This window comes from Leptidea sinapis, chromosome 20 (genome assembly GCF_905404315.1).
Source record: "Leptidea sinapis chromosome 20, ilLepSina1.1, whole genome shotgun sequence".
NCBI classification, from domain to species: domain Eukaryota; kingdom Metazoa; phylum Arthropoda; class Insecta; order Lepidoptera; family Pieridae; genus Leptidea; species Leptidea sinapis.
This window is the reverse complement of record NC_066284.1, coordinates 1,986,720-2,001,581: the sequence shown is the minus strand read 5'-3', so window position 1 is coordinate 2,001,581 and position 14,862 is coordinate 1,986,720. Positions and strand designations below refer to the sequence as shown.

At 47.1% G+C, this 14,862-nt stretch overlaps 1 protein-coding gene across 1 annotated transcript in view; it reads left to right on the top strand.

Moving 5' to 3' along the window:
- Positions 1-14,862, top strand: part of LOC126970228 (ubiquitin carboxyl-terminal hydrolase puf) — an 83,877-nt gene that overhangs the window by 58,384 nt on the left and 10,631 nt on the right. The window contains exons 46-53 of the mRNA XM_050815994.1: positions 697-921; positions 1,588-1,722; positions 2,348-2,538; positions 6,823-7,020; positions 7,174-7,322; positions 8,029-8,144; positions 11,698-11,953; positions 14,584-14,745. Of these exons, the coding sequence (XP_050671951.1) occupies positions 697-921; positions 1,588-1,722; positions 2,348-2,538; positions 6,823-7,020; positions 7,174-7,322; positions 8,029-8,144; positions 11,698-11,953; positions 14,584-14,745 (1,432 nt within the window). The remainder of the gene's footprint in view (positions 1-696; positions 922-1,587; positions 1,723-2,347; positions 2,539-6,822; positions 7,021-7,173; positions 7,323-8,028; positions 8,145-11,697; positions 11,954-14,583; positions 14,746-14,862) is intronic.

Genomic DNA, 14,862 nt, shown 5'->3' with positions numbered 1-14,862 from the left:
TTTATTCATCAAAAGATTGAATTTTTCACTTTTAGGAGGCTTTCTATCGGAATATTGGGTCTCAAAATGTTGATCGATTCCCAATTCTTGGTATTGCCAAAGTCAAATTGTCTTTGAAGTTGCTGGTCGTCTTAAATAGAGCACGGCATTACTTTAAGTCGGCCCACATTGTAGCGCTCTACAAAGGTTGGCCACATATGGATTATTGTTGTAATCTCTGGCCTAGTGCGCCTCAGTATCAGCTCGATCCATTTGACCGCTTGTAACACATAGCAGCAAGAATTGTCGAGGACCCAGTGCTCTGTGAATGGTTGGATCACTTTGCGTTGCGTAGAGACATCGCTTCATTGTGTGTCTTTTACAGCATTTATCACGGGGAGTGTTCTGAAGAGCTGTTTCGCCGCAATATAGGATATCTACCTCACCAGTTCTGGGACAATACAACATGGGTACTTTAAAAAAAAGAGCGCGTACACCTTCTTTGAAGGCCAGCAACGCTCCTGTGTTTCTTCTTCATGTGTTGCAAGAGAATATGGTCGGCGTGACACTTGAACTGATGGTAATTGATACGTCTTACTCACTACAATGCAGTGCCCTTCAGGAGTCTTGAAAAACCCAAAAAAATATGTTGCGACTCATTTGCCCACTAATTACACTGCACTAGAATTACACTACATTCCATAAAAAAAAAATTAGGTACCTCGCAACAAGGCAGCGCACGCGTGGGCGCTGCGCACTGCCGACCGCTGGGTGGAGGCGCAGCTGCTGGCGTCGGGCGCGGGCCGCGTGCGTGCGGCGGCCGCCCTGCTGCTGGTGGCGCTCGTGCCCTCGCAGCACTTCCGTGCGGGCTACGGCCGGGCCCGCGCGCACCCGCCCGCGCACGCCAAGCTGCCGGACACTGCGCACCACTCGCTGCACCAGGTCACTGGCGCCCTCAACTACTATTAAAACAGAATGTTTATTTTACTTTATTAGGAAATCAAACAGTATTACACGCAGTGGCGGATTAACCCTTAATCAAATTGAGCAATCGCCCAGGGCATCCCGTCTGAGGGGGCAACAGAAGAAGCACAAAAAAATCCGTCCTTAGGGCATCACGTCTCACTCTCGTGTGACCCAAAATTCGCGCGTTTTAAGTTGACATTGAGTCCGACCTAGAGTCTAGTAAAGTAAAATAGAGAATAGTAAAAAATTAAAAAAGAACAAACACGATCCAAGAAAGGCTCGATAATTTATCGATACTCTACATAGAGTCCGATATGTTAAAAACGTTAAACGTTAATACTATCTTGCGTAAATTCAATGCTCGGAGAAGCCGCAAGGCGCATTTCAAAGAATAAATAAATTATTCTTTGGATTTATTGTTATCGCACCTATTCCACTTCTAAAGTACGTTACATCTCATCATCTTTAGAATTTTATTTTACTAAAACTCTTTGACGGTGAGAAGCAATTTTAAACTTGAAGTAATTTACATTGCATTTATTAATTAGACAGACTTTGTTCAATGTACAACTCTTTGTTATCACTTCTTGCATTTCATTACTATTCAACTGAATGTATTAATTATTGAATTGTTGTCATTAGGTGTACACGATGTTACTTGGAAAACTGAAGGCTGCGCGCAAGTACACTGACATTGCGGTGCACGGGACTATGAAGCTCACGGCTTACTTCGGTGTTATGTCCTACTGCGTCGTCAGCAGAGTTGAGAAGTTAATGGTCAGTTTTTTGACAGAATACAGGTTCATTATATTTTAATTAAAAAAAAAATATTGAATTAGGCGTTACTTTGCGGAAATCCATAATTATACAAATGATTTAAATTTTCTTTAGTGTTAATTCCGCCAATATTTATTTTTAAAACAATTCGACGACGACGACAAGACGTGTTGTCTGAGTTGAGACTCAAGTGAGTCTCTTGCCAGATTTTGGCGAGACAACACGTCCTGAGTATATATTTTAATTTTAGTGACTTAGTTACTAAAAAAATTGTAGTACTAAATAGTTATCACATGCACCTCGTAAGGCATAGCAGTAAACGACAATGAGGAAGACATCCAAATATTTTTTCCTCTTAGTATTCATTAATATAATAGTAACGTTTTTCCAAAAGTAACTTTTTCAATGAGCTTATGAATCACTAAAGATCACCAGGATAATTAAAAATATCAACGCATAAACAAAATAAGATGAAATCGATTACATAGGGCTCATTGGAACAACGCTCGCACCACAAACGTCCCGCATCGTTCATAAATTTTGTTTACAAATTTAATTTGTGAAATACAACATATTATGTACCTCAGACAATAGTCAGTTTATCATCATCATCATACATTGTCAGTTTGGCCAATACTTCAACGACCTGTGGGACCTGTATCACCCGGGCATATCGGAGCCTTCCGTCGCAGTGCACCCCAACAAGCAGGCACTCATCACGTTCTGGCACACGGTGTGTGTCGATTGCCCGGAGAATGTGCAGCTCATAGTGTCCAACCCGAGGGTGGTGAAACACATCGGCTTCAACTATATACTGTGAGTACACGCGCTATCACTTCCTATTATAAATCAAAGTAACCTGCCGCGTTTTCGAACTTCGAGCATCTTAATAATGTAATTGAGGTCGAATAGCTATTCGCCCGATCAGCAATCTTAACCGCGTAAGAGCAGCTCACTCACGGCAGCGACCGAGTGCTCTCATTCATTATATCAGCTCATATAGACTTAATTTCGCAGTAATTTAATAAAATCGTAGTTAAAGTTAGCACATTTAATTTCTATCTAGTAGCGACCTAATACAGTCCATTTATAAAATAAGTAGACCGTACACCGCGATTGTCCCCTTTCTATTGGCGACAAACTCAATAGCTATTAACTCATTTTAATGCGGTTTTCACTGAAAGACGGAATGGTGGTGGCTTAACGTTTTGTGTATAATGGTGGATATATGACGTTGATTGGTGAATTTGTAGGAAAAAAATTATTAGTATTGCGACTAAGAAGCGCGATTGCCGTGCCGCTATGCTTAGTTCTATTTTCTTGAAAAAAAAAAAAAATATTTATGGTAGAAAAAGATGAACGAGTGTACGCCACCTGGTTTTAAGTGATCATCGCTGCCCACATTCATTTGCAACACCAGAGGAATTACAGGAGCGTTGTCGGCCTTTTAGAAAAGTGTACTCGCATTTTTTGAAGGCACCCAAGTCGTATCGTCATTGAAACACAGGAAGCTCATTCCAAGCTTCGTTGTACGTGGAAGAAAATTCTTTGAAAATCGCACTGTGAAGTCGCATGGTCGCATATAATATGCTAATTGGAAAGCTATTTATACGGATGCAGTACTAAGCATTTCCAATCAGATGCGTCGGTTACATTAAACATTTCATGGACATAATAATATTTGAATATTAAATAATTATAGCCCTCTAATATTTGAATATGATTGGTAAACCGTACAATTTAATTAAATATTAAAGATTTATCATAACAATGAGAAAGCAGAAATAATTGTGTCGTATTTTTATAACCACGGAACAGAAAAAATCTAGTGGAAGTGGCATGTGGGCGTTACCCTATCGCCACTATTGTGTACAAATGTACCTACTCGAGTCTCACTTGACCAGTCATTTGATGTCAAGTGATGCATAATTATCTTTTAAAAAAATACAAATAAGTCCTTATTGTGACATTTTGGACTGTAGAAATCATAGCCGCAATAAAAATATGTCCGACGAAGGGATTTCCTATCATCGGTAATCATAATTTTCCGATTTAAATACAATTAATATTTTTTATGTGTTGTGCAAAATATACAATTAAAAATGAACCATAATATTATGACATATGTTTCATTTGCCTTTACGTTTATTCGATGTCATATAATTTTAATGAAATAAATTTTATCTTTATAAATTATATTCAAGTAAGTACTGCTCTTTTCCATGCATCATGCGATAAGGGTGTAAGTGTAACATGTTGCTTATGTTATAATATACTTGTGGTAATTGTGTACAACAGAGACTACCATGAATTCAAATTAATAGTTTTAATTGTCTCTTAGGTACAGCTAATTATTAATTAGCAAATATGTGTAAGATTTCAGTTAAACCAAAAGAGCGTTAATTTTTAAATATGGAGAATGTTTTTTTATCTATAATTTTAATATTTGGCATATATTGAGGTTACACGGATAAGGTTGAGTCGAGGTGAAGTAGAAGAAAAACCTCATCACATCATGGAATAGAGGGAATACGTCATAGAATTGTAAAAAAGAGATCGAAATTGACTAATTCTGGGAATATTTGCCATAATTGTAGCATATGTAGATCATAATATAAAATATCATATATCATAAGACTAACAAGAAGAAAAAAGTCTAAGCAACATGCATGATATTACAAATTTACCATTTATATTAATTAATTTCTAAGTCTTTATTCACTCAAAGTGCATAGGTATGTACCTAAACTTTTTTGTTATTGATGATATACTGGCTGGTTGTAAAATAAAAATCGATTATGTTTTGTTTTTTTTCGAAAAATTAAGTGAAAGGGAATTTGTTTGAATTTAAGTACATTTTTATTGTACGTTTAGTCTTGATTTTATAATTTTACCAACCATTTAAATAAAGTTAGCGACAAAATTGAATTTTAGATATTCTTTATGTCATGGAGCGACGTCATTTCACGGCAAATGATATGCAAAGAGCTGTAGGGATGTTGCAAGCGGGAAGTAATCTCAGGTATCTCGGCATTTTGGCTTTCATAGAAGTGTTATTTGTCGTCTTTGGCAGCGCTACAATAATACAAGGGAACCCGCTGAACAGCATTCAGGACGTAAAAGGTGTGCAACCACTCGGCAACACCGGTACATACAACTGACTGCAAGACGCCAGCCGATGTTAACCGCTCGAGAGATAAGTTTGAGGCTACAAAATTCAAGTGGTGTTGATGTAAGTCCCCAAATTGTACGAAATCGACTGTATGAGTACGGCCTACGAGCTCGACGCCCAATTAGGTGCCCACCGATACGTCACGGGAATCGCGCTCGTCGAAATGAATGGTGTAGAGAACGCAGAACATTGACCCAGGAACAATGGGATAAAATTATGTTTTCCGATGAATCGCGATTCGGGTTTAGGCCTGATACAAGAAGGGTGCGCAGAGCGAAGTGTACATTCGGCCCGGAAATACTGAAAGGCTCAGGTGCATTCAGGAAGTTCATCCATACAGCGGCTCGACAGTTTTGATATGGGCGGGTATTATGAAGAACAAGCGAACTTGTTTTTGTAAATGGAAAAATGAACGCTGAAAATTACGTTGAGGATGTTCTCGGTCCTTATGTCTATCCATTTGCACAAACGTTTGGCTCCGATTTTACGTTAATGCATGACAATGCGCGTTCACATACAGCGGCGAACCAGTCAATACTTGGCAACGGGGAACGTCCGGGTATGGCCCTGGCCTGCACAATCGCCAGACCTCAACCCCATCGAGCACGCATGGGATATGCTCTAGAGACGTGTTTTGAAGGACTTGGACGGAGTGACAACAATCCAACAGCTGAAGGATTTGCTACATTTCTATTGGGAGCGAATACCGCAAGATGACATAAACAGTCTCATTAATTCTATGAATAATCGTTGCCGACAAGTTCTGAATAGCAGAGGAGGCCATACTTTGTATTAAATTATCCTATTCTTTCACAATAAATTCATTTTCTGTAAAAATTTCATTTTGTTATAAAAATGTTTAGTTGCTTATGTACCTAATATTCTTAATTTCTGTTATTAAAAGAACTTATAAAGACAACAGCTGTTATTTTTACATCACAGGACCCTAAAAATATTATTTTAAAAATAAAATACAACCTTATAATGTGAAAAACCATCCTAAAATTTAAATTAGTACATGTTGCTTAGACTTTTTTGATGTGTGTACTTCGTCAGTACTTATAGCTTCTCTTTTTATTAATCATTCGTTACTGCGTGTTTTGGAAATTTTCTTTCCGCTCGCGCATTACGTATGGAAGCAGTACGTTTTGTAAAATCTCATGTCTTACAGCTGGCCCCTGGCTTTATAAAGAATAACGATGAATACGTATAAAAAAAAGCTATATTTTGTTATACATGTATTGCTTCCCAGGTAAATATAATATTGATATTGTAACTTGCCAAGACTATTCGTGTACGCTGTCTTGATTTTATTTGAATTGAGCTAAATATTGGCCTTATCTTTTAAAAAAAAACTATACCTAAGAAAAAATATTGGCCTATTATTATTTTAGCTTAAGACGTACTTTATAGTTAATATACTTTATCAACCCTGATTACATCATATTTTCTAGTTTTCACTAACTTATCGATATGTTTATTTATTTTTGTACAACACTAGGTATTTTGACAGAAGTCATATCTATGGTTACAGAGTTCCTAAAACTTCAAGTTTTTATATGTTATTTTTCGCAATTTAAGAAAAATTTCTGGGTCGTCATAATCACTTGAGATTAGCGTAATTGTATTAAGATCGAAATTGATGTAAATAAATTTGTAGTTATGACTTTTCGTGATTGTGAATTTAGGCCTATCATAAAGCCGGAATTAAGTCTGTGTATTACATATTTAATAGATAAATGTGTGAGTTTGGCAACATCGGTTTCCATACTAAGATGTCATGATGCCACTTCTACTAGTTTTTTCTGTTCTGTGTTTATAACATACAGTAATAGTCAGCGCAAAAGCGACCTAACCAACATTCATATATTTTTTTTAAATGTGGATTATTTTTGCGCGGGATTGTGTTGATGTATTGCTTGTTGCAGAGCGGACCACGACGACGGCGAGGTGGTGTCGTACAACCGCGCCATGCTGCCTGCGTACTACGCCCTGCTGCGCCTGTGCGCGCGCCGCTCGGGCTCGTTCGCGCGCTCCCTGGCGCAGCACCAGAACCTGCACTGGGCCTTCCGGAACATCGCGCCACACGCGCACCTCTACCCCAGCGCTGCCGACGAACTGCTACGGTATTCTTTACAATTTCCGCTCGTAGAGAATGACACACGCCGCCATCTTCCATCCAATATTGAATTGTTTCGGATAAATATGAATTAAAATCAAATATTGGTAAATTTCAAGTATGCTCATTACAATAATCATTATATAAATTTTCTTTATAGATTAGCAAGAATACTGGCTTCCCGCAGCGGCGGCAGCAACAACGGCAGCAGTAGCAGCAGCAATAGCAGTACCAACAACAACAGCAATGAGATAGAAGAGAGAGAAGCGGCAGCCTTCAGACGAAGCACGTTGACGGCTTATTTACAAGGTAATTCAGCTTCATTGACTTGACAATGTTTTTTAAAATTAATATAAAACAAAATAAAAAAAACATTTATATCTAACGTTAGTGGTTGCACCAATTAGCTTCATTGCGTTTAATGAAAGGGCTAACATGGACCGAGACGTCATTCGCGCAGCTACCGTGAAGAGTGTATGTCGACCCCGCATCTAAAACCGTACATTCGCTACCTTGTTTCTAAAACTTTTTATTAAATATATTGAGCTCTACATAATCTAACCTAATTTGAAAAAAAGCTGTGTCTGTGGTGTAATAAAGTGAAGGACGTCCTGGTGGGGCTTGCAGAAGATATCAAGGTTAGTCCCTGGAATCTCACTTAATCGAGCTAATTGGTGTTATATGGAGACGAATCATGCGACCTTTTTCATACTGTCCACTGAAATAATCTTTAAGATTACCCATCGCGACCAATTAATGTCAGTGTTACAATTTAATATTTTACATTAACTGGGTAAATAACAACGAATACAAATTCAATACCATAAATTTACTATCATATAAAAAGTCTAGAAACGATTTTGTTATATACTATAACTACATACTAATTGATTCCTCCAAGTGTCGTCGTCGATCGTATTGAACACAATAAAGTACTATTCTACGTACGAATAAGTAAGTGTAGGTATTCTATTGATTATCTCATATCCCATTGCAAATTATTGACATTGGACAGGTTTAAATGGACGAACGTCGTGGTCTACGCTCATATCTGCCTTCTGTACGCTGGTGGAAAACGGTGACGACAGATTATACGTGGTGTACAATGGAGGACTACAGATGACATTTGAGGTAAGTATTGCTCTTAAAGAAGGGAAGGGTGATCAATAAAGTGGTTAAAGACCATTTGTGCTGGTAGACGTCGTCCTAATTGGCCATCGCTCCTACGAATATCGAACTGATCTCGTTATCGTCAATTAGAACACAATGGCCCAGTGTATTTAATTAATATCAATGCGATGCGATTTTTTTTATATGAGAGGGGGCAAACGGGCAAGAGGCTCACGGGATGGGGAGAGGTGAGGCAACCGCCCATGGACATCCGCAACAACAGGTGTGTCAAGAAATGCGTTGCCGGCCTTTAAGGTGGGAGTATTCTTTTTTCTTGAAGGTCCCTAAGTCGTATCTGTTCGGGAAGACCGCTGCCGGTAGTTGATTCCACAAAGTGGCTGTGCGGGGCAAGAATTTTCTAAAAAAACGCGCGTAATGTCCGGTGGTGGAATTCGGCCGCTGGAATCAACCCGAACAGCTCCTCTGAGCACTCCCCGTGATAAATGCGGTAGAAGATGCAAAGAGAACCCACATCTCTACGCAATGCTAGAGAATCAAGCCGATCGGAGATGACTTGATCGTCAATGATTCGAGCCGCTCTTCGTTTTATGCGGACAAATGGAAGAAGCTTGGTACTGGGGAGCACCCGCCCAAAGGTGAGAACAGTACTCCATGTGAGGCCGAATTTGCGCCTTATAAAGTTGCAGGCGGTGGCTTTTAGTGAAGTATTGTCTTGGAACTGAACGTCGCTCGATATATCGACGCCAAGTATGCCAATACAGGCTGTGGCAGTTATAGGAGTGATCTCGAATCGAGGGGATACGACAAAGGGAGACTTTTTAATGGTGAACGCACAAACTTGAGTCTTCTTGGGGTTGAATTGGACTAAATTTTGTCGGCCCCATTCCGAGACTTTGCAAAGCATAGTCTCGATTTCGGACACAAGTTTTTTCCGGTTCTCGTCGACGCTATCCCGGGACATGTTGGCACGGCCGGTGTGGGAAGCATACCCTGTGCTGTCATCTGCATAGCAATGAATATTGCTGATTTGCAGCATATCATTGATATGCAGAAGAAACAGCGTAGGGGATAGCACGCAGCCTTGCGGGACACCAGCGTTTATGGGTTTTAAGTCGGAGCATGCACCGTTGATAACAACCTTGATGCTCCGATCAGCCAAAAAGCTAGTGACCCATTTGCACAACTTCTCGGGAAGCCCATAGGATGGCAGTTTCGCTATAAGCGCTTTATGCCACACCCGATCGAAGGCCTTCGCTAGGTCCAAACTCACCGCCAACGCCTCTCCCTTCGACTCAACCGCTTGCGCCCATTTATGGGTGAGGTATGCAAGAAGATCACCAGGTGAGCGACCTTGACGGAAGCCGTTCTGTCAGTCGCTGATCAGGAGGTGGGGCCTCTAGGTATCCCAAGAGCTGGCGGTTGATGATCGACTCCATTTCTTTGGAGAAAATGGAGGTAATGGCAATGGGGCGGTAGTTGGACCGATCTGAGCGTACACCTTTCTTAGGGATCGGGTGCACTAAAGCCGCCTTACATAATTTCGGGACTACGCCTGATGAGTAGGAGAGCCGGAAAAAACGGGTAAGGACTGGCGCCAGTTCCGGAGCACATGTCCGCATCACTATCGGGGGAATGCCATCGGGCCCGCTCGATTTGTGAATGTCCAAGGTGAGAAGCGCCTTAAGCACGGCGCCATGCCGGATTTTTACCTCCGGCATGTATGACTCGCACCTCGGAATATGCGGTGGTGGTGCACCTTGGTCATCCAGAGTCGAGTTGGACGCGAAGAGGGAGCCCAGGAGATCAGCTTTCTCTTTTGCGTCATAGGCCAGCGAGTCATCATCCCTGTGCAGTGGCGGATTGGCTGGCTGGCAGAAGTTTCCTTGGACAGCCTTGGCGAGCGACCAGAACGCACGTGTTCCCGAGGGAAGGCGTGCAAGTCTCTCGCCAATTCTGCCAATGTGCTCCGACTTCGCGTCAGCAATAACTCTTTTGAAGGACCTGGAGGCATGATTGAAGTGTTTTTTAAGTTCGCTGGAATTCACATCCTTAGATACCACAGCATTGACCCAAGCCTGACAGCACTCCTGCTTTCGGCGAGAGGCCATTTTGCAGGAGCGATCAAACCATGGTTGGGACCTGCCACCGATAGGCATAGAGGAGGATGGAATGAAGAGTTCCATACCTTGCTGTACCACATCTGCAACAGCGTCAGCAGCGGCATCTGGATCTCCCAGCGAAAAACAGATCTGCCTCCACGGGTAGGATGCAAAAAAGCACCGCATCTCGTCTCACTCTGCTGACCTATAGTGCCACACGCGGCGACAGCCTAAGAAGCAGGGCCGTGTTAGGCGCGTGATCGGCATGGTGCTCCGGATCAGGCAGTGGTCCGACGATCCCAGAGGAGGGTCAACGGAAACTAGGTAACCGTCCGGATGTGAGGTCAACAGAAGGTCCAACAGTGAAGGTATATGATCTTGCACATCTGGGATTCGCGTTGGCGCAATAACCAGTTACGTCAAACCATATGCTAAGGCGAAATCGTGAACAGATCTCCCTGCATGATCGGTGAGCCTAGCCATTCGGCGTGGTGGGCGTTAAAATCGCCAATAAACACGATCTCTGCAGTGGGGGTCTGCTCCAACACGGAATCTGTAGCTATTTGGATGTGTTCAAGGAGCCGGTCAGTCTCTGCGTTACCGCTATGGGACCTATACAGGCATGCGTAGATTCGCGGATGGTCATCGCAGTCTACACGCAGCCAGGTGATGGATTGGTCCTGTCCTTCAAGAAAACTCAGGCGTCGAGAACAGACATCCTCCCTGACGTAATCGCACACGCCAGCCCGTGGTATAAAGGAGTGTTTCAAATTATACCCCGGGTATGAAAGGTAAGATGAATCAGCCAGGGAGGATATCTGAGTCTCGGTTAAAAAGAGCAGAGCCGGCTTCGCCGTTGCCAGGTGAAAGTGGACGGCATTTAAATTTGAGCGAAGCACCCTGATGTTGCAAAAGTCAACAGCGAGTGTGGAGGAGGGTGGTTTGAGCCTCCTGCTCTGTGCCCCGAGTCAGCACAGATTTGCCCCCTCAAGAATACGCGGGGCAGCCTGGGCAATCACTATTACACACACAAACATGCATGTACATTAAATACCGCGCGATCTTTTTTTAGTGTTTACCCAAGGATAACGTAGAAAACAAATATTCTCGCGAATTTAAAACGGGTGTTAAATGAATTTTACTGGGCGTGCTAGGCCTTTAGCAAAAGGGGACATTGAAACACTATTCATTTTCATGAATAAATGTTCTGCATGCATACGCAGGCCGGATTGTATCTAAAGCAGGGAGGTTGGATGACCATTGCTCAAGATAGAGAATAATGGAATTTTTAGAGGAGGATTTACCCTGAGGGGGTTCACACAAGAAGAAGATTAAATTGCATTTGTAGTAGATTTATTAAAGTTAATTAGTATTATAATTATTAAATATCAAAACTAGGTAATGTTATGTAACTATTGTCGAATTAAATAAAGCTATTTTTTATGTATATGAAGGCGCTGCACAGCCTGCACGCCGTGTACGTGGAAGGCGGGGCGGGCTCGGGTCCTGCGGCGTCCGGCGTGCGCGGCGAGCTGACGGGCGCGCTGCGTTGGGCCCGCTCACTGTGCCGCACGCTGCGGGCGCGGCGCGACCACCAGGAGGCGCGCTCGCTGCTGCTGGCGTGCAAGGACTGGCCCGAGTGCGCACGCCGCCTGCTCACCCTGCTCACGCTGCACCAGCGGTCTGCTGCGCTGGCGCACGCCGCACTCGGTTAGTTGTGTGACGACCTGACGTATACTGTGTGCCGCACGCTGCGGGCGCGGCGCGACCACCAGGAGGCGCGCTCGCTGCTGCTGGCGTGCAAGGACTGGCCCGAGTGCGCACGCCGCCTGCTCACCCTGCTCACGCTGCACCAGCGGTCTGCTGCGCTGGCGCACGCCGCACTCGGTTAGTTGTGTGACGACCTGACGTATACTGTGTGCCGCACGCTGCGGGCGCGGCGCGACCACCAGGAGGCGCGCTCGCTGCTGCTGGCGTGCAAGGACTGGCCCGAGTGCGCACGCCGCCTGCTCACCCTGCTCACGCTGCACCAGCGGTCTGCTGCGCTGGCGCACGCCGCACTCGGTTAGTTGTGTGACGACCTGACGTATACTGTGTGCCGCACGCTGCGGGCGCGGCGCGACCACCAGGAGGCGCGCTCGCTGCTGCTGGCGTGCAAGGACTGGCCCGAGTGCGCACGCCGCCTGCTCACCCTGCTCACGCTGCACCAGCGGTCTGCTGCGCTGGCGCACGCCGCACTCGGTTAGTTGTGTGACGACCTGACGTATACTGTGTGCCGCACGCTGCGGGCGCGGCGCGACCACCAGGAGGCGCGCTCGCTGCTGCTGGCGTGCAAGGACTGGCCCGAGTGCGCACGCCGCCTGCTCACCCTGCTCACGCTGCACCAGCGGTCTGCTGCGCTGGCGCACGCCGCACTCGGTTAGTTGTGTGACGACCTGACGTATACTGTGTGCCGCACGCTGCGGGCGCGGCGCGACCACCAGGAGGCGCGCTCGCTGCTGCTGGCGTGCAAGGACTGGCCCGAGTGCGCACGCCGCCTGCTCACCCTGCTCACGCTGCACCAGCGGTCTGCTGCGCTGGCGCACGCCGCACTCGGTTAGTTGTGTGACGACCTGACGTATACTGTGTGCCGCACGCTGCGGGCGCGGCGCGACCACCAGGAGGCGCGCTCGCTGCTGCTGGCGTGCAAGGACTGGCCCGAGTGCGCACGCCGCCTGCTCACCCTGCTCACGCTGCACCAGCGGTCTGCTGCGCTGGCGCACGCCGCACTCGGTTAGTTGTGTGACGACCTGACGTATACTGTGTGCCGCACGCTGCGGGCGCGGCGCGACCACCAGGAGGCGAGCTCGCTGCTGCTGGCGTGCAAGGACTGGCCCGAGTGCGCACGCCGCCTGCTCACCCTGCTCACGCTGCACCAGCGGTCTGCTGCGCTGGCGCACGCCGCACTCGGTTAGTTGTGTGACGACCTGACGTATACTGTGTGCCGCACGCTGCGGGCGCGGCGCGACCACCAGGAGGCGCGCTCGCTGCTGCTGGCGTGCAAGGACTGGCCCGAGTGCGCACGCCGCCTGCTCACCCTGCTCACGCTGCACCAGCGGTCTGCTGCGCTGGCGCACGCCGCACTCGGTTAGTTGTGTGACGACCTGACGTATACTGTGTGCCGCACGCTGCGGGCGCGGCGCGACCACCAGGAGGCGCGCTCGCTGCTGCTGGCGTGCAAGGACTGGCCCGAGTGCGCACGCCGCCTGCTCACCCTGCTCACGCTGCACCAGCGGTCTGCTGCGCTGGCGCACGCCGCACTCGGTTAGTTGTGTGACGACCTGACGTATACTGTGTGCCGCACGCTGCGGGCGCGGCGCGACCACCAGGAGGCGCGCTCGCTGCTGCTGGCGTGCAAGGACTGGCCCGAGTGCGCACGCCGCCTGCTCACCCTGCTCACGCTGCACCAGCGGTCTGCTGCGCTGGCGCACGCCGCACTCGGTTAGTTGTGTGACGACCTGACGTATACTGTGTGCCGCACGCTGCGGGCGCGGCGCGACCACCAGGAGGCGCGCTCGCTGCTGCTGGCGTGCAAGGACTGGCCCGAGTGCGCACGCCGCCTGCTCACCCTGCTCACGCTGCACCAGCGGTCTGCTGCGCTGGCGCACGCCGCACTCGGTTAGTTGTGTGACGACCTGACGTATACTGTGTGCCGCACGCTGCGGGCGCGGCGCGACCACCAGGAGGCGCGCTCGCTGCTGCTGGCGTGCAAGGACTGGCCCGAGTGCGCACGCCGCCTGCTCACCCTGCTCACGCTGCACCAGCGGTCTGCTGCGCTGGCGCACGCCGCACTCGGTTAGTTGTGTGACGACCTGACGTATACTGTGTGCCGCACGCTGCGGGCGCGGCGCGACCACCAGGAGGCGCGCTCGCTGCTGCTGGCGTGCAAGGACTGGCCCGAGTGCGCACGCCGCCTGCTCACCCTGCTCACGCTGCACCAGCGGTCTGCTGCGCTGGCGCACGCCGCACTCGGTTAGTTGTGTGACGACCTGACGTATACTGCATGCTGTATATACGGGACGAGATAAGGAGAACGGTCAGCTGATTGTAATTGATTCGCCCCGCTCATTACAATGCAGTGCCGCTCGGGATTCTTAAATAGCCCAATAATTCTGAGAGGCAGTATAATTGCGCTCGTCACCTTGAGACATAATATGTTAAGCCTCATTGGCCCAGTAATTTCACTAGTTACGGCGCCCTTCAGACCGAAACACAGTACACGTTACTGCTTCACGGCAGTAGTAGGCGCCGTGGTAGCCATAATGTGCCGGCAGCCTGTGTCAGTAGTACCGTGTGTGCAGGCGTGCTCCGCGAGCTGGTCATGATCGGCGGCGGCGCGGCCCTGGGCGCCCTGGTGCCGCTGGCCGTGAGCGCGCACGGCGCCGCGCGGCCGGCGCGCGCGCCGCTCGTCGCAGCCACCCGCGCGCACGTGCCCTTCTACCGGCCCTACCACAAGTTCATCGGTAATTCATTATTTATTTATCAACCGCCTTCAAAAAAGGTGGAGGTTCTCATTAAGTCGGTATGTGAATCGTAACTAGAATTAGATTAATTTATTAGATTGCATAAAAATACACAAT